General features: G+C 45.6%; 1 protein-coding gene across 4 annotated transcripts in view; it reads left to right on the top strand.

Annotated features, from left to right (window-relative positions):
- The window catches only part of BTBD19 (BTB domain containing 19), a 105,016-nt gene that overhangs the window by 17,491 nt on the left and 66,635 nt on the right, over positions 1-20,890 (top strand). For 2 of the 4 annotated variants that reach the window (XM_068239524.1, XM_068239522.1), the window contains exon 2: positions 8,468-8,696. In XM_068239524.1, coding sequence (XP_068095625.1) covers positions 8,468-8,696 — 229 coding nt within the window. The other 2 variants (XM_068239523.1, XM_068239525.1) reach the window with 2 other exon arrangements.

Below are 20,890 nucleotides of genomic sequence, written 5' to 3'. Positions count from 1 at the left end.
CTTGACCTTTACCACCCACCCATGTGCAAGCAGTGAAACTCTGCCATTGTTTGTAGAAATGTTAGCACAGCCACAAGGCGGCTGAACCTGCACACAAGACGTGGGCGTCAAGATAAACATCTGAAAGAAGCCTCTGAAAGTGACTGTTTGTGTTGAGAGTGGTAAGATGACGCAGGGGTTTGTGTCACTGGTTGTCACAGCAGAATTCCACAGGAGCCCCTAAGAATAGGCCTGTCACTTGTAACAGCTGTGTGTGTTTGTATTGTTCACATACATACAGTATACTGTAAGCTATATTTGTAAGACAGTGGTGACGTCTCATGCATAGAATATAAATGTAATGCAAGAAATCGTACATCCCCCACGGGAAACACCGAATTATAACAAAGGTTCCTCACAGGGACTGACCTAGAGGGGAGCAGCACCTGCGATCACCGGGGGCCCGGAGCTGTGGGGTCCCAACTACTGGCCTCCACTTCCTCCAGTACAGGGGATTATAATTCAGCTCAGGTGCTTGTTGTGGCTACACTTGTTATGGGTTTTTGGCACATCCCCTACTCTCGGATAAATCGATGGTACTGCGCGGTTATGTGGCGAACCGGAAGTCGTGTAAATCTATGGCGAATCGGGGATTGAAACAATGGTGGCGGTGCGGCGCGCATGTGCGGAAGTGTATTTTTTACAATTTGCTTCTGTGCAGTTCCGTATTTCCGAAACAGGAAGTGAGCGCAAGCGAGTGAAGAGAAGTGCGGCTGACGGAGAGATAGAGAGCGCACTTCTCTTACGTCAGACTGGCCGAAGTTACGGGACCTGGTACCGGAGCTGGAGAAGACTGAGGACGGCATCATGGGAGCGATCCGTGGTTATGGGGCTGGAGGAAGCCTCAGGTATGTATAAAACGTTTATCTTTTATCATCTCTGGTTTCCTTTAACCAGTACACTATCCAGCCACTGTAAAACTCATACTGGGGCCCATAGCTCCTTAACTACACCACTGTCTATTCCTAACACTGTGTTTGTTCTGTATGTGAAGCTACAGTTGGGCTTCTGGTCACAGAGTTACCATCAATTATTAACCATCATCTCTACAGTGTCAGCGCACTGACCCCCTGGACAGGCCAGTAGGAGGTAGCCCAAGCCTCTCCACAGTTCTAATTTCCTGGGGTCAGTTTTTGTCATTTGTTATATAATCTCACTGAAGACCAGTGGATCCAGTTGTTTATAACGTCACACTAGCAAGATTCCATTTGTACCTTTGAGCTTATGAATCACAATACAGGTGAATGGAGGTTTTTTTCATAGAGAACTTCCAGCCACAGTTGGTTATTATTTCATGGTTTGCTCTTTCTCAATGAACTATATGCCAGGAAACTACTTCCCTTTGTGCTTCACACGTGAGGGTGTATGCTCTAATCTGCATTAAGCAGAATAATGTGCGTAATGTCAATTAACTTATCTGTATGTTTTTGGGATGTGGGAGGAAACCGGAGTGCCCGGGGAAACCCATGCAGACACAGGGAGAACATACAAACGCAGATGTTGACCTGGCTGGGAATCGAGAGCGCTAACCACTACACCACTGTGCCACTGGTGAGATCTCTGGGGCATTTTTATTAAGACCAGTGCAAAGAAAGTTGGATCAAAAGTGTGGCACCTGGATGGATGGACAGACCAATCCAAACCTTTAAATCTGTTAATGGCTACAAACTCATTGGTCGCTGTGGTCAACTGCTCCACTATTGCTCATTTTTTTAACATGCATTGGTTTTGATAACTCTGTCCCATGGGGTATATGCACTAAACAGTGTTAAGCAAAATAACGTTTTACCGCATGATAATTACAGCAAAATGCAGATCTACCGGTATTACATGCAATGTATTACGTAATTCTGCTTAATGCAGTTTAGTGCATATATCCCATTGTTCCTTAGCTGTTAGGTCAGTATGCCCCTGCAATTACTAAGGGCTCCCTCTCTTCCTGCTTTATATTATGGAGACCGGAACAGGAGGTGACTAGACGCCCCATGGTGACAGGAGACACCCAAAACTTCCGTACGGGTGGGATCAGAATGGAGCGCTATTATTCCTCTTATAAGTGAAATAACACTTCTGGGCAGAATTTTCTTTGATAGCAGAACTAAAGTAAAAACCAGATGGTCATACAGCATATAGCAAAGTTAGAATAGTAAAAAAAGGTTCTGTCTTGTAGATGTTGCCTATAAGGGTTGTTGGAATATCTCCTGAAAGTTCGCTTCACCATTGTACTGCAGTGGGGTTGAGATGGACACCCTGTAAACACACACAGCTATTGTGATGGACAAGGGCATTGCAGTACTGATCTCTATCCAACAGAAGTCATTCAGCACTGCACAAACATGTCAACAGGCATGTTTCAAACACATTTTCAGCCAATGTTTACAAAACACAATGGGGTCGATTGACTAACCTGTACTGTACGCATTACACAAATAGTGTAACACAGGCAGTCGGCACACTGTATGTTACAGCTACTACAAGCATTACTGCTGATTTTAAGCTCATGTAATTGTCACAATCTATACGCAGTGTGCTTAAAAGGAACCCGAGATGAGGGATATGGAGGATGAAATGTGTATTTCCTTTTAAATAATGCACATTGCCTGGCTGTCCTGCCCATCCTGTGTCTCTAATACTTTAAAGGACACCTGAAGTGAGAGGTATATGGAGGCTGACATATTTATTTCCTTTTAAGCAATACCAGTTGCCTGGCTTTCCTGCTGACCCCCTGCCTCTAATACATTTAGCCATAGACCCTGAACAAGCATGCAGCAAATCAGGTGTTTCTGACATTTTTGTCAAATCTGACAAGATTAGCTGCTTGTTTCTGGTGTGATTCAGACACTACTGCAACCAAATGAATCAGCAGGGCTGTCAGGCAACTGGCATTGTTTAAAAGAAAATAAATATGGCAGCCTCCATATACTTCTTGCTTCAGGCATGCCGATCAGATGTCTATGGCAAAGCAGTCAAGATTAGCTGCATGCTTGTTTCAGGTGTGTGATTTAGACCCCATTGACCAGACAGATCAGCAGCACTGCCAGGCAACCGGTATTGTTTGAAAGGACATAATATGGCAGCTTCCATCGGTCTCACACCTCAACTTCCTTTTAATGCAACCTCATAGCGCGTGTTACGCACTGTCAGTGTGCAATACAGTTTAGTGAATCAGGGTCTACGTCTTTCAAAGGTAAGCTCTGAAACATTGCTAGAATAGGGATTTTTCTATATGCTGTATTATACTGACACCTCTTCCACCATCCAGCTCATACATACAGTATTCCTATCGGTGAAGCTGGTCTGGGAATTATGTGGGAGTTATGATGAAGTGCTGTGGCCAGAGGTGACACCACCTCTCCTCCACTTCATAAACCTGGTTTTACAGCCCAAACCAGAAGCTAATTGCAGCCACCATGAGGAGGTTTCTCAGCTGTCTCTGTTTATGGACAGCTTGTGAAGATTACATCTCATCTCCCCCACTGTCTGCAGGAAGCCGGTATTCTTCTGTTTTTGTTGGACTACAGCCTGCCACTTGTGATTATTTTTCACATGAGGGGATAGCCCTCACTGGGCCTTATACAGTACAGTGCGGTCGGGGCCAGTCTGACGCAAGTGAAGTGCGCTATTTATGTATCTGTCCAGCAGGCGCTGTAGAGATACGTAGAGCGAGAACTTCTCCTGCGTAGACTGGCACCGACTGGAGGAAGTAACGGGACCTGATACCGAAGGCTGAGGACAGCGGCGTGGGAGTGATCCGTGGGGATGGGGCTGGAGGAAGCCCCAGGTATGAATAAAACCTTTACTTTATTATTACAGCTCTGGTACACTTTAGCTTTCACATTGGACAAAGCGTTCCAGAGTGTTACATTAATGCATCTGGGAGCTTCGTAACATCCAGCCGCGACATTAAATTAGAACTACCGCCGCTAATCAGTGTCTAACTGCAACTCTCCGACATCACGCCTCAGGCCAATAATGCGTGCAGGAAATCGGCTCCTGCACGTGTTTGTTAAAGTGAAAGAACCCTATCCCTTAGTTCCATGTGTGTTACTGTATTAACTGGTAACGGTTGGCGTTCCATGCATTACCATAGCAACGCGTGCTAACCAGATACTAAGGGTTAACGGGCGGTGCTCCCTTGGCGGTAGTAGCTGTACATTTGCGATGCGCAACCTGTGCCCAGCAACTTTATCATACTTTACTGCATCAGGCCCATTACTACCAAATAACATTATCATTCATTTCTGACTGAAAATCTGCCTTTCTTGCTGTAGTTATAAAAGTTTTTCCTTGATATCCATTGAAATTTGCTCGTTTACTTTACGGTACAATATGTCCCTCAGATGTGAGCATTTGATCGGATTTGCAGGATCGTTAGTAATCAGAAGATAATTCTTGATTTTTCCCCATGAACGGGTCAATTAGGGCACTTTCTCTCCATAGATAAAATCCAACACTCCTATCAACAATATTTTTTTATTCCAATCAACCGTACAATAGTTTCACTTTCCTCCACACAGTGCATTTTTTCTTTAGTCTATAGGGCTATTGATTGCAGTGTGGCGAGTCCCATCAGTATAATGCATGAACTTCAGTGTGTTAACCCAGAATTGAGGCATACTTTCATTGTAAAGTATGCTTCACTGTGTGGTCACACTGCAACGGTACCATGTGGGCAACCTTTTGGGACTGTTGTGGTGCAATTGCAGAGCAATCACTCTGCACTAGATTGTGTCAAGTATGAAAGGGTCCTAAATGTAGCAATGAAACATGTTTTGGGTGGGTTTTTTTGCATTGTTTCATAATATTCTCAATGGTGTTTGCCAGACTGCTGACTTGTGACCCATCATAGCAGTCCAAGTGCCAGCTGTATTACTTAGAAATTGCCAAGTGTCTCACCAGCCCCCTCTGTCATCATGGACTCAGAGCAGTCTTCTGTAAGATGCCTCATGGAATCCCTAGTATCTCAGTTTAGCGATGCTGTCTGTGGAATCTGGTTCTAGTGGTTGCAGGAACCAGAGAAGCTTGTTCTTCCACAAGGCAACAGCTGTGCATAGATGACCTATGGCCTGCCCTGAGGTCTCACAACAGTGATTGTCCCAGGAATGGTAGTAACCCCGGAAGATGGGGGAGTCCTGCTCTACTTCATATTTTAAGGCTCTTCTTTCCTCACATTGTAAAGAAAATATGTTGTACATGTGAATAAAGTAACCAACCAGGTTTCATGTTACTGAAGCAAGATCTGTGAGTAATGGATTGTGATGCCGTGATTGGTGCTTTCACTGGATTGTTGCGTTCTCCACATTGCTCTACTGACTGAATTCATCATAAAACACAGTAGAGGCAAAAAAACATTAAATAAAAAACCCAAATAAACCTGTACCTACACAATACAGCCTAACTCTTCAATGAACCGAATTAGTCAAAAGATCCTTCAAGTTTGTTTTAAATGTTATATGGTATAATCTCATTATAATAAACTCTGGTATAGTAAACATTCGGGTATAATAATCTACCTCTCCAGGCCCGGCCAATCTCCATTATAAGTCTATGGGAGCAACGCCTGGTATAGTAAACTGATATAACAAAACTTCTGATATAGTAACCATGTTTTTTGGCCCCTACCTCACGCTGACTCTTGATATAGTAAACAGTGCGCAGTGAATGCGTCATATGTCAGTGTGAAACCCATGGTCTGCTGCGCTCTTCAGGCTGGTGCTACAAGTTGTGTGCTACAAGTCCCACCCGCGAAGGTATCGGAGCCACAGGAAGCGAGTGGCTGCCCCTATTCAGTGATGGCTGCAATTTCTAAAGCCTCATCTACACGGTACAATTTTCCATCAGATCGGATCTATTAGATGAATCTAATAGATAATTTCCAATCGGATTGCGTTAGATTTTTGCAATAGATTTTGGGTACTTATTAGTGCAAAATCTATCACAAAATTGATCTGAAACAATCTGGACGTCTACACACGATGCAATTTCTTATCAGATCACCGGTCGATCTGATGGAAAATTGTACTGTGTAGATGAGGCTTAAGGAGCTCTGGACACTCTACCAGCAATTTATCCAGTCTGACTATACAACCCTAAGGTATACTTCAAGTTTCTGGGAAGGTCCTTGACGGTCGCCACACTATGGAGGGGAACGTCTTAGGCCTAAGGAAAGGGTGTAGCCCTTTTGGTGTAGTATCGTTAGACTAGTGGGTTAGGTAATAGTGTGGGTAATAAATACTCACAAAGGTGGGTTACCCTGATGCAACCAATGACAATCACATGCGGAAAAAACACGTTTCCGCTCGGTGTACTGGAACACTCTGGTACCAGGCGGTCGCTCTCCTCCTGTGGTCCTATATACTGGAGGATAGTCTCCCTGGTGATATAGTAGCACCTCAAAGAGGTGAGGGATACGGAGGAAAATCGGTGGAGGCGCCCTTAATCTTATTAACAAGCTATTAGCGGAGAAATGAACTCAAAAACAAAATTTCAAATAAAAAGAGGTATCTTACCTCATCAGAAGACTCAAATAGGTGGAAAAGGGAGTATTTTTATTAAAATAGGGGGTAAACTGTAGACAACGCGTTTCACGGTACACAGCCCTCTTCAACAGGTCAATAAACAGAAACCGCAATTGCCAGCCTCATCTAAACTATATGTTTTCTATATGCGCCCCCGCACTGCACGGCTGGCATTTGCGGTTTTTGTTTATTGACCTGATGAAGCGGGCTGTGTCCCGTGAAATGCGTTGTCTACAGTTTACCCCCTATTTTAATAAAAAAGACTCCCTTTTCCACCTATTTGAGTCTTCTGATGAGGTAAGATACCTTTTTTTTTTTTTTTTTTTTTTTTTTTTTGAAATTTTATTTTTGAGTTAATTTCTCCGCTAATAGCTTGTTAATAAGATTAAGGGCGCCTCCACCGATTTGCCTCCCTAAGGTATACTTAACCTTGTAGTCCACCAAATGTGCCTGCAGTGGGAGGACAGAGTTGCTCCTTTGCAGCAGAGAATGTGCCAGGGCATGCCGGGCCATTTATAGGACAATTTCTGAAATAGTAAACTTCTGATATAGTAAACCACTAAAACCACTTTTCTTGGTCCCTTGGAGTTTACTATAACGAGATTATACTATATGTAAATTTATAAAATTGATACCATCAAACTGATTTTTCTGCAACAAACTAGTTCTCAAGACTGGACTGACTGGACATTTATGTTGTTGAATTACATGTTAATATTCATTATACAGTAAAGTCCCCGGGATCTGGCACAGGTAGGTACAGTATGTGTTTCTGCCGATTGTGACCAACCTAAAATTAATACTGATACCCCGCCCCCAACCCCCAGTAAATTAAATACATAGCTCAGTGCAGCAGAAACAAACCCTCTGAGGGGCGGTCTACCAGTTTTCTTCACTCCTGTAGCTGCCAGCTGCCTCCCCTCTGCACAGCTCTGATGTGTCACATGACCCGATGTGGGTCAGGTGACATACCAGGGAGCCATACAAGGGTGCTGCTGAGCAGCTGGCAGCTGCATGAATGAAAAAAAACATAACGACACCCAGAGGGTTTGTAAGATTTTAGCGCTGCACTGTGCTCTGCAAACGTAGAGAGGCTGCGCCCCCATTCTCCTCCCCAGGCATGCTGGTTGCTGCCTGAGTTCCGGATAACCAGGACTTTAGGCCCGGTTCACATTAGTGTTTTTTTGCGGATCGGAACCGGAGCGTACACTGTACAAACGGAACAGATGTGAATGGATCCAATTCACATGTGTCTGTTGGTACGGATACGTTGCGTACGTTCCGGTCCACGGATCTAAAAAATGCTGCAGGGCCTAATTTTCCGGAACGTTCTGCCCAGCGGAACGGATCCGGACAAAAAATACTGCAGCATTGGGGCAATGGGAAACGGAAAGTTTCTTCACACTAGTGAATAAACGTACCGTACCACGGGGGATGGGGGCATGTGCCGACGCAAATCTAGCGACGGAGGGTGAGGGAGGGTGCAGCAGCTGGGCGGGTGGGTGAGGGAGGGTTTATGCATACCTCTTTTTCAGTAGTAGCCGGCGGTAGAGGCTTCCGTCGTCTTCCGCGTCATGTGACTAGTGCTGTGTAGTCATAGCGGAAGAAGAGGAAGCCTCTACTGCCGGCTACTACTGAAAATTTAGGTATGTATTTGCTGAGTGAAAACTGGTCCGATCAATCATTGATCAGATCCGTTTTCACTATGTGAACTGGGCCACGGACTAAGCCATCCGGATCCGGTGAAGCGAAGACCACTCACCGGATCCTTTTGGCTCAGATCGCTAATGTGAACCGGGCCTTACTGTATATGATTATCTAAAAGAATGAGATGTGGTACATGATCTTCTGAGGCATATATAATAGGCAGGTGTGATGGGTTCTAAATACAATTATTTGTTGTGTTTCAGTGATGTTTCATTTGTGGTGGGGAAGGAGCGACAAATGATCCACGCTCACCGCTGTGTCCTGGCGTGCCGCTGTAAGGTTTTCCACAGCATGTTCACCCACCAGCTGCAGGGAGTACAGAGTCCCCAAGAGTTACAGATCCCCTTTGTCTTGGCGGACATGAATCCTGAGGTCTTCCTGGCTGTGCTAGAATTCATCTATACCAACAGTGTGACCCTCACCAACCAAATTGTGAGTACAGAACTCCACAGACTGAAGTGATTATCCTGTCATATAACCTATGTTAAGGAAGGGATACATCAGACCGATTGCTGTTGCCTTAAAAAAATCAACATACTGTGTAACTCAAATATACTGTAAACCAGTTTGAATATAAATTGAGCTCCCCATTTTAACCTGAGAGGAAAAAATGTTTGGCTCGAATATAATATAAAGCTATGGGTCCCTTACTTCCTCACTGTCACTCCACTAACATACTATGTCTGTCATTTCCACTGCTAGTGTCGCCCCTGGAACCAGTGTTGTGGTCCCCCTTCACCAGTTTGCTGTATAGAGAAGCAGATGTGTCCACAGTATTAAAGAGGAACTCCAGTGGAAATAATGTCATAAAAAGTGCTTCATTCTTACAATCATTATGTATAAATGATTTAGTCAGTGTGTGCCCGTTGTAAAATCTTTCTTCTCCCTGATTGACATTCTTACATTTACCACATGGTGACATTTTTACTGCTGGCAAGTGATGTCAGTGGAAGGAGAGGCTGCCTGCTTTTTTGGCAGTTGGACCCAGCTGTAAACAGCTGTTATTTCCCACAATGCAATGAGGTTCACAAACAGGAAACTGTCAGGACCATGCTCCTGACATCCCACTGTGGGAAGGGTTTCACCACAATATTAGCCATACAGAGCCCCCCAATGATCTGTTTGTGAAAAGGAAAATATTTCTCATGGGAAAGGGGGTATCGGCTACTATCCAGTATATGTAGTTATATGTGCCCCCAGTATTAGGTAGCCCCCCCCCCAGAATAAGTAGACATGTGCCCCCAGTATAGGTAGCCAAGTAAGCCTCCAGTATCAGGTAGGTGACCCCCCCCCCCCCAGCACACACCTACCAGTATAGGTAGCCAGATGTGCCCCCAGTATTAGGTAGCCAGATGTGCACCCCCTGCCATATTAGAATGCCCCCCCCCCCCCCCCCCACTTGGTATGCTCCACTCACAACTCTGCATATAGGGGGTTGGGGGCTATATGCTGAGTTGTTGGCAGAGCATGCCTGTGCAGTTATTTACTCACCTCTCTGCATTTTGATCTCTCCTCAGTCGTGTCTAGTGTCTCCTCTCTATGACTCTAGTGGCATCATTAATGGAAGAAGGGCTGCAACAATGGTGTGTTGGGCTAGTTTACCTGGCAGTATTGCTAACCCACTGCTTCTAATACCTTAAACATAGACTCTGAACATGCATACAGATCAGATGTTTCAGACACTACTGCAGCCAAATAGATAAGCAGGACTGCCAAGCAACTGGTACTGTTTAAAAGGAAATAAATATGGCAGCCTCCATATACCTCCCACCTTGGGTTCCTTTTAAGCCTGGTACACACATCAACTTTTGATTGGCCAATCAATGACCACTTCCATGAAGGCCAACAGATGTTGAATTCTATGAACAGATTATGTGGGTAAACCCTCATACTCCATGGAGGTGGTAAAATTGGCCAATCCTTGTCCAACCAAAATTGGATGTGTATGCACTCACAATGCAATTTTCTGACAGATTTATTGTCCGATCGATTATTTCCACCATATCCAATCTAATTTCCTATCGATTTTTCATAGAAATGAATGGTAAATCGATTGATAAAGCAGTCGGCAATCAGATTGGACATGTTGGAAATAATTGATCTGTCAGAAAATTGCATCATGTGTACTCTGCATTAGGGCAGATCTGGCTGAGTGAGGGGACATTGTACACAGTGTACTGGTTGCATGATGTCACTTATGGCTTGAATGTTTACTTGCATTTTTCTTAAGCAGTGTTTGTTTATTTCATGCTTTTGTCAGATGCTTTGCGCACTTCCTCTGTGTTACTCAATGCTGCACCAGGAAGTGGTCTGAGTGCCAGTTCGGTGTTATGAATCGGGGTGACCGCACACTGTTGTGACACTTACACACGGCTGTGTATGTCTGTGCCGTACAGTGTGTGCCGGCTGGACGTGTGTCCATCATCCGTGTTCTGAGATGTACCTGTCAAGTAAACACGACAGAGCTTCCTACATTGTGGCCTGATAGCAAAATGATTGACGTTAGTGAAACCTCTGTGTCTGTTATGTGGAACTAGGCTTTAAGAATTAAAGGGAGTGTTAGGTGAAAAAAAAATGTGGCCAGTTACTTACTTGGGGCTTCTTCCAGCCCCCTGAAGTCTTTTAGATCCCTCGCCATCCTCCTGCGTTGCTCCGTTTCCCCAGTGCCCCCCTCCGTAAGCTGGGCCAGTTGCCGCCCACTGCGCATTCTCGTCGCCAGCCGAACACCTCCTCAATCATGCGCAGTAAAAATGTTTTGCTGCAGCACAAAATGCGATGGAGGAGGCGGGTGGCACAGGGCTACATATGCAGCGTTTCGGAGGGGACAACAGAGGAATAGAGCATCGCATAGTAAAGGAGAGAAACCAGTAGGACTTCAGGGGACTGAAAGATGCCCCAGGTAAGTAACGACCCACATTTTTTTTTCACTTAAAGAGACTCTGTACTAAAAAAAAGTACACCTGGGGAGTACTTACCTCAGGAGGGGGGAACCTCTGGATCCTATCGAGGCTTCCCCCCCCGTCTTCCGTCCCACGGTGGTCTCGCTCTGGTCCTCGGAATGCACAGCCGACAATTATTCAGTCTGTGCAATATTTACCTTCCCGGGTCCAGCGGGGGAGCTGTTGTGGCTCTCGGCTCGGAAATAGGCGGAAGTAGCCGATCCCAATCGGGTCTGCTCTACTGCGCAGGTGATTTGCGCCCAGTGATGCTCATTCCGGGTTGAAGGAGGAAGTGTTTGTAGTCACGTGATGTGCGTGGACTGCATTGTGGGAGGCGCCAGGGACGGACGAAGAAGACGTCAGACAGGTAAGATTGGGCCCCCCCCCCCGCCCTCCCCGCACAGGTTTACTGGGAGATATCCAGATAGCAACTATCCGGGTGTCTCCCGGATCCGGATTTGAGCATCACTGGGCGCAAATCGGCCTGCGCAGTACAGCGGACCCGACTGGGATCGGCTATTTCCGAGCCGAGAGCCGCTACTGCGCCTGCGCTGGAGCCGGGAAGGTAAATATTTACATGCCTGCTGTTTGTGGAGCTCTATCGAGACCACTGCGGGACAGAGGAGGACGGAGGAAGCATCGATAGGATCCAGAGGCTTCCCCCTCCCAAGGTAAGTAACCCCCAGGGGCATTTTTTTTTTCATACAGATTCTCATTAGTTTCCTTTAGGCTCGGCTCACAGTGGGACGTTGCTCTGAGTTCCGTGTATGACAGGACCGCAACAAAACGAAAAAGTCACACCGCACGTTATGCAACCTTTAGGTGACATACAGTGAAGCATAAGGTCAATGAAAACTGCCTCTGTTAATGCGTGCGTTATACAGTAACGCACTGAATACAGTGCATTGGGATACTGTAGTATGTTGGGTTGCAACGCACTGCATGCACAGTGAACGCTCCATAGACTTGCTACTGCAGTGCTACTTTCTGTGTTAAGCTGCCCCCAGTTGCACTGTAAAAGCACCACTGTAAATCTAGCCTTAGGGCTCATTCACACTAGTTAGTGAGTTGAAATGCATTAGAATGCATGAAAAAAAAACTCATGAATTGGTTTATTTCTGTGAGTTTTAATCACACCCGACAAGTTGAAATGCACAGCAATTCACTGTTGTAGGCCTGGTGCACACCAAAAACTGCTAGCAGATCCGCAAAATGCTAGCAGATTTTGAAACGCTTTTTCTTAATTTTCTGTAGCATTTCAGCTAGCATTTTGCGGTTTTGTGAAGCGTTTTTTGGTGTAGTAGATTTCATGTATTGTTACAGTAAAGCTGTTACTGAACAGCTACTGTAACAAAAAACGCCTGGCAAACCGCTCTGAAGTGCCGTTTTTCAGAGCGGTTTGCGTTTTTCCTATACTTCACATTGAGGCAGAAACGCATCCGCAATCCAAAATCTGCAGCAGCCCGGGAGTATGCGTTTCTGCAAAACGCCTCCCGCTCTGGTGTGCACCAGCCCATTGAAATACATTACCCTAGCGGATCCGCACCCACAAGCGGATCGCAAACCGCAGCAGAACCGCTCTGGTGTGCACTAGGCCGTAGTGTGGATGATAAAATAAGTCTATGAACTTTCATGTAAAATACACACTATGGGCAGTGCGTCAAAACTCGCTGCAACTCACCGTGTGAATGAGCCCTTAAAATGTTCCCCAGGTTGTCTGTCATCTTAGTGCAGGAAAAAAATGTACCGGTACATTTTGCAGCTGAAAACCTCCTTGTAATAAGGCTAAATCAGATCAGAATCGTATTACATTAGATTCCCGTAATGCAGATAAAAGGACTATGGTAGGTATTTATTATTATTTATTTATTTATAAAGCGCCAACATATTCCTTGACGCTGTACAATGTAAGAAAACAAACAAGGGATACATAATGATACAGACAATGATATACATCAAATATGAACACTGATACAAAATACAGAACTGCTGATTACAATAGCAAATTTAACATGATGACTAAAATGTATCAATGTCTAACAGAGTGCAAGCAATTAAATTAATAACATTCAATGACACAAAAGGGTGAGAGCCCTGCCCTTGTGAGCTTACAATCTAAAGGAATAGGGGGAAACAAGAGGAGGGGTAGTATACGATAAAATATATAGAGGCAGTGTGTTTTAAGATGCCTAGTAGGAGTGCAATTTGGTGTTAGGACAAAGGCATTGGAATTGCACTGGCAGGCGGCAGACAGGAGACTGACCTGCTCGACAAACGCGCAGTTCAAGCGTCCATCTGAAAGGGGCCTAATGCTGGATTTTCCCGTCGATTCCCGTCGATTCGTTTATTTCCAACATGTCCGATTTGGATTTCGATGGATCGTTAGGTCGATTCGCCATACTTTGCATGCGAATCGACCTAACAATCCATCGAAATCCAAATCGGACATGTTGGAAATAAACGAATCGACGGGAAAATCGAGTGCGCGAACGCACCGTGTGTATCTTAAAGAGGAACTTCAGCCTAAACAAACATACTGTAATTAAGTTACATTAGTTATGTTAATTAAAATAGATAGGTAATATAATCTCTTACCCACCCTGTTTTAAAAGAACAGGCAAATGTTTGTAATTTCATGGGGGTAGCCATCTTTTTGGTTGAAAGAAGGTGACGGAGTATGAGACACAGTTCCAACTGTCCTGTGTCCTGATCACCCCTCCCAGTTGCTAGGCAACGTGAACAACAACATAGGAAATACCATCATGCTTTGCACAGCATCAGGGGGAAAAAGCCTGGGCAGTTTTCTTTGGTGGGGCAGAGCTTAGCTAAAAATGCAGCTAAAAATGAGACTTCTATAAGAAAAACAAAGTTTTGATGCTGTGAAACTGTTAAAGAAACACCAAGCCTTTTCAGTTCTGCTGAGTAGATTTTTAGTCTGGAGGTTCACTTTAAGGTGCTGGACACCAGGCAGACACAGAAATGTAGTTCAAAACGAAGTCTGCACACTCCAGGGTGTAGAAAAGTCCAAAACCTTTATTGAGTAATCAGGAACAGCATAAAATGGCTAACATGTTTCACGCTCAGCCCGAAAAATTTTAGCTATTCTGTACCTGATTGCTCAATAAATGTTTTGGCCTTTTCTACACCCTGGAGTGTGAGGATTTCATGCTTCTATGGCTAAAAGTATTAGCGGCAGAGGATCAGCAGGATAGCCAGGTAACTGGTATTGCTTAAATGGAAATAAATATGGCAGCCTCCATATCCCTCTTGCTTCAGGATTCCTTTAACCACTTCCCGACCGCCGTATGTACAATTGGCGGCCGGGAAGTGCACCCCGCAAGGACCGCCGTATTGACAATTGGCGGCGGTCCTTGTAGGGGCATGGGCGGAGCGATCGCGTCATCAGTGACGCGATCCTCCGCCTGGCGCCGCTCACCCGCCGCAACATCCCGCCGGCCATACGGAAGCGCCGGCGGGATGTTAACCCCGCGATCGCCGCATACAAAGTGTATAATACACTTTGTAATGTTTACAAAGTGTATTATACAGGCTGCCTCCTGCCCTGGTGGTCCCAGTGTCCGAGGGACCACCAGGGCAGGCTGCAGCCACCCTAGTCTGCACCAAGCACACTGATTTTTCCCCCCCCCCCTGCCCCAGATCGCCCACAGCACCCATCAGACCCCCCCCTGCCCACCCCCCAGACCCCTGTTTGCACCCAATCACCCCCCTAATCACCCATCAATCACTCCCTGTCACTATCTGTCAACGCTATTTTTTTTTTTATCCCCCACCCTGCTCCCTGCCCCCTCCTGATCACCCCCCACCCCTCAGATTCTCCCCAGACCCCCCCCCCCAGACCACCCCCCCTGTTTACTGTATGCATCTATCCCCCTGATCACCTGTCAATCACCTGTCAATCACCTGTCAATCACCCGTCAATCACCCGTCAATCACCCATCAATCACCCCCTGTCACTGCCACCCATCAGCCAGCCCCTAACCTGCCCCTTGCGGGCAATCTGATCACCCCCCCCCACACCAATAGATCGCCCGCAGATCCGACATCAGATCACCTCCCAAATCCATTGTTTACATCTATTCTCTCCTCTAAACACACACTAATTACCCATCAATCACCCATCAATCACCCCCTATCACCACCTGTCACTTTTACCTATCAGATCAGACCCTAATCTGCCCCTTGCGGGCACCCAATCACCCGCCCACACGCTCAGATTGCCCTCTGACCCCCCCTTATCAATTCACCAGTGCATTAATTACATCTGTTCTTCCCTGTAATAACCCACTGATCACCTGTCAATCACCTGCCAATCACCTATCACCCATCAATCACCCCCTGTCACCCCCTGTCACTGCCACCCATCAATCAGCCCCTAACCTGCCCCTTGCGGGCAATCTGATCACCCACCCACACCATTAGATCGCCCGCAAACCCGCCGTCAGATTACCTCCCAAATGTATTGTTTACATCTGTTCTCTTCTCTAAACACCCACTAATTACCCATCAATCACCCATCAATCACCCCCTATCACCACCTGTCACTGTTACCTATCAGATCAGACCCTAATCTGCCCCTTGCGGGCACCCAATCACCCGCCCACACGCTCAGATTGCCCTCAGACCCCCCCCCCCCCTTATCAATTCGCCAGTGCATTAATTACATCTGTCCTTCCCTGTAATAACCCACTGATCACCTGTCAATCACCTGCCAATCACCTATCACCCATCAATCACCCCGTCACTGCCACCCAACAATCAGCCCCTAACCTGCCCCTTGCGGGCAATCTGATCACCCACCCACACCAATAGATCGCCCGCAGATCCGACATCAGATCACCACCCAAGCGCAGCGTTTACATCTATTCTCTCCTCTAAACACCCACTAATTACCCATCAATCACCCCCTATCACCACCTGTCACTGTTACCCATCAGATCAGACCCTAATCTGCCCCTTGCGGGCACCCAATCGCCCGCCTACACGCTCAGATTGCCCTCAGACCCCCCCTTATCAATTCGCCAGTGCAATATTTACATCTGTTCTCCCCTGTAATAACCCACTGATTACCTGTCAATCACCTATCAATCACCCCCTGTCACTGCCACCCATCAATCACCCCCTGTCACTTCCACCCATCAATCACCCGCTGTCACTGCCACCCATCAATCAGCCCCTAACCTGCCCCTTGCGGGCAAACTGATCACCCACCCACACCAATAGATCGCCCGCAGATCCGACATCAGATCACCACCCAAGCGCAGTGTTTCCATCTATTCTCTACCCTAAACACCCACTAATTACCCATCAATCACCCCCTGTCACTGCTACCTATCAGATTAGACCCCTATCTGCCCCTAGGGCACTCAATCACCCGCCCACACCCTCAGAATGCCCTCAGACCCCAGCCCTGATCACCTCGCCAGTGCATTGCTTGCATCTATTCCCCCCTCTAATCACACCTTGAGACACCCATCAATCACCTCCTGTCACCCCCTAGCACACCTACCCATCAGATCAGGCCCCAATTTGCCCCGTGTGGGCTCCTGATCACTCGGCCAATCCCTCAGATCCCCCTCAGACCCCCTTCCGATCACCTCCCCAGTGCATTGATTGCATCTATTTTCCCCTCTAACCACCCCCTGAGACACCCATCAATCACCTCCTGTCACCCCCCTAGCACTCCTATCCATCAGATCAGGCCCAATACAACCTGTCATCTAAAAAGCCACCCTGCTTATGACCGGTTCCACAAAATTCGCCCCCTCATAGACCACCTGTCATCAAAATTTGCAGATGCTTATACCCCTGAACAGTCATTTTGAGACATTTGGTTTCCAGACTACTCACGGTTTTGGGCCTGTAAAATGCCAGGGCGGTATAGGAACCCCACAAGTGACCCCATTTTAGAAAAAAAGACACCCCAAGGTATTCTGTTAGGTGTATGACGAGTTCATAGAAGATTTTATTTTTTGTCAAAAGTTAGCGGAAATTAATTTTTATTGTTTTTTTTTCACAAAGTGTCATTTTTCACTAACTTGTGACAAAAAATAAAATCTTCTATGAACTCGCCATACACCTAACGGAATACCTTGGGGTGTCTTCTTTCTAAAATGGGGTCACTTGTGGGGTTCCTATACTGCCCTGGCATTTTAGGGGCCCTAAACCGCGAGGAGTAGTCTAGAAAACAAATGCTTCAAAATGACCTGTGAATAGGACGTTGGGCCCCTTAGCGCACCTAGGCTGCAAAAAATTGTCACACATGTGGTACCGCTGTACTCAGGAAAAGTAGTATAATGTGTTTTGGGGTGTATTTTTACACATACCCATGCTGGATGGGAGAAATTTCTATGTAAATGGACAATTGTGTGTAAAAAAATCAAACAATTGTCATTGACAGAGATATTTCTCCCACTTAGCATGGGTATGTGTAAAAATACACCCCAAAACGCATTATACTACTTCTCCTGAGTACGGCGGTACCACATGTGTGACACTTTTTTACACCCTAAGTACGCTAAGGGGCCCAAAGTCCAATGAGTACCTTTAGGATTTCACAGGTCATTTTGCGACATTTGGTTTCAAGACTACTCCTCACGGTTTAGGGCCCCTAAAATGCCAGGGCAGTATAGGAACCCCACAAATGACCCCATTCTAGAAAGAAGACACCCAAAGGTATTCCGTACGGAGTATGGTGAGTTCATAGAAGATTTTATTTTTTGTCACAAGTTAGCGGAAAATGACACTTTGTGAAAAAAAACTATTAAAATCAATTTCCGCTAACTTGTGACAAAAAAATAAAAACTTCTATGAACTCACCATACTCCTAACGGAATACCTTGGGGTGTCTTCTTTCTAAAATGGGGTCATTAGTGGGGTTCCTATACTGCCCTGGCATTTTAGGGGCCCTAAACCGTGAGGAGTAGTCTTGAAACAAAAATGACCTGTGAAATCCTAAAGGTACTCATTGGACTTTGGGCCCCTTAGTGCAGTTAGGGTGCAAAAAAGTGCCACACATGTGGTATCGCCGTACTCGGGAGAAGTAGTATAATGTGTTTTGGGGTGTATTTTTACACATACCCATGCTGGGTGGGAGAAATACCTCTGTAAATGACAATCTTTTGATTTTTTTACACACAATTGTCCATTTACAGAGGTATTTCTCCCACCCAGCATGGGTATGTGTAAAAATACACTGCAAAACACATTGTACTACTTCTCCCGAGTACGGCGATACCACATGTGTGGCACTTTTTTGCACCCTAACTGCGCTAAAGGGCCCAAAGTCCAATGAGTACCTTTAGAATTTCACAGGTCATTTTGAGAAATTTCGTTTCAAGACTACTCCTCACGGTTTAGGGCCCCTAAAATGCCAGGGCAGTATAGGAACCCCACAAATGACCCCATTTTAGAAAGAAGACACCCCAAGGTATTCCGTTAGGAGTATGGTGAGTTCATAGAAGATTTTATTTTTTGTCAAAAGTTAGCGGAAAATGACACTTTGTGAAAAAACACAATTAAAATCAATTTCCGCTAACTTTTGACAAAAAAATAAAATCTTCTATGAACTCACTATACTCCTAACGGAATACCTTGGGGTGTCTTCTTTCTAAAATGGGGTCATTTGTGGGGTTCCTATACTGCCCTGGCATTTTAGGGGCCCTAAACCGTGAGGAGTAGTCTTGAAACGAAATTTCTCAAAATGACCTGTGAAATTCTAAAGGTACTCATTGGACTTTGGGCCCTTTAGCGCAGTTAGGGTGCAAAAAAGTGCCACACATGTGGTATCGCCGTACTCAGGAGAAGTAGTATAATGTGTTTTGTGGTGTATTTTTACACATACCCATGCTGAGTGGGAGAAAGATCTCTGTAAATGGACAATTGTGTGTAAAAAAAATTAACAAATTGTCATTTACAGAGATATTTCTCCCACCCAGCATGGGTATGTGTAAAAATACACCCCAAAACACATTATACTACTTCTCCTGAGTACGGCAATACCACATGTGTGGCACTTTTTTGCACCCTAACTGCGCTAAGGGGTCCAAAGTCCAATGAGCACCTTCAGGCTTTACAGGGGTGCTTACAATTTAGCACCCCCCAAAATGTCAGGACAGTAAACACACCCCACAAATGACCCCATTTTGGAAAGTAGACACTTCAAGGTATTCAGAGAGGAGCATGGTGAGTCCGTGGCAGATTTCATTTTTTTTTGTCGCAAGTTAGAAGAAATGGAAACTTTTTTTTTTTTTTTTTTTTTCACAAAGTGTCATTTTCCGCTTACTTGTGACAAAAAATAATATCTTCTATGAACTCACTATGCCTCTCAGTGAATACTTTGGGATGTCTTCTTTCCAAAATGGGGTCATTTGGGGGGTATTTATACTATCCTGGAATTCTAGCCCCTCATGAAACATGACAGAGGGTCAGAAAAGTCAGAGATGCTTGAAAATGGGAAAATTCACTTTTTGCACCATAGTTTGTAAACGCTATAACTTTTACCCAAACCAATAAATATACACTGAATGGGGTTTTTTTTATCAAAAACATGTTTGTCCACATTTTTCGCGCTGCATGTATACAGAAATTTTACTTTATTTGAAAACTGTCAGCACAGAAAGTTAAAAAAATCATTTTTTTGCCAAAATTCATGTCTTTTTTGCTGAATATAATAAAAAGTAAAAATCGCAGGAGCAATCAAATAGCGCTAAAAGAAAGCTTTATTAGTGACAAGAAAAGGAGCCAAAATTCATTTAGGTGGTAGGTTGTATGAGCGAGCAATAAACCGTGAAAGCTGCAGTGGTCTGAATGGAAAAAAAGTGGCCGGTCCTTAAGGGGTAGAAAGCCCTAGGTCCTCAAGTGGTTAAGCAGCTGTAATCCCTGTCCACCATTTTTAATGATTTTATTTTCTATTTTACTGTAGTGTAATATGCCTGAACATGAGGATTTTCTGTTTGTAATGCAAGCCTTGTACAATGATCAGCCACACTAAAACCACTGACTAAGGCTTCTTGCACACAGGGATGTTACAGGCGCACGTTAGTGCAGCCTGTAACGCTCCCCCAACGCACAGCAATGTAACACAAGTGGGCTGTTCACACTGCCCACGTTGCGTTACATTGTAACGCAGCAAAGTGCTGCATGCTGTGTGTTCTCCGCGGCTAAGCCGTGTTAGACTGTTTGCACATGCTCAGTCATGTTGGGGAGGAGGGGAGTGCGGTCGGGCACATGGCTAATTAATATTCACTGCACTCAGTGACGTGCAGTGTTTACTTCCTGGAGCGGCCGTTCTGTGCGGCGATTGGCCGGGCGGGACCACGTGATGCCGCATGCGTCCAAGAGTACGCATCACTGCTTCACGGACGCCAGAGTGAGCTGCACAACGCGGCTCACTCCAACGTCCACACCACAGAGCACCAGGCGTTGCGTTAGGGGCACGTTATGTGCCCTATAACGTCCCCTAAACGCAACGTCCTGGTGTGTAACTAGCCTAAAGGTAGCGTGAGTAACAATGCCTATATTCTTACAGTGGTACCTGTGATGGGGAGACAGGTATGGAGGCAGCAGGTGTACAGTCACAGCTAGGTGACATGCACTTGCTTGCTGCATAGGGGCTGTGTAGCTATAGACTGATCAGAGAGCCCCTGCAAACCCCTGCTATAATGGAAA

Source organism: Hyperolius riggenbachi, chromosome 6, assembly GCF_040937935.1.
Source record: "Hyperolius riggenbachi isolate aHypRig1 chromosome 6, aHypRig1.pri, whole genome shotgun sequence".
In the NCBI taxonomy this organism is placed as follows: Eukaryota; Metazoa; Chordata; class Amphibia; order Anura; family Hyperoliidae; genus Hyperolius; species Hyperolius riggenbachi.
The sequence above is the reverse complement of the archived record's forward strand: the minus strand, read 5'-3'. Positions and strand labels throughout refer to the sequence as shown.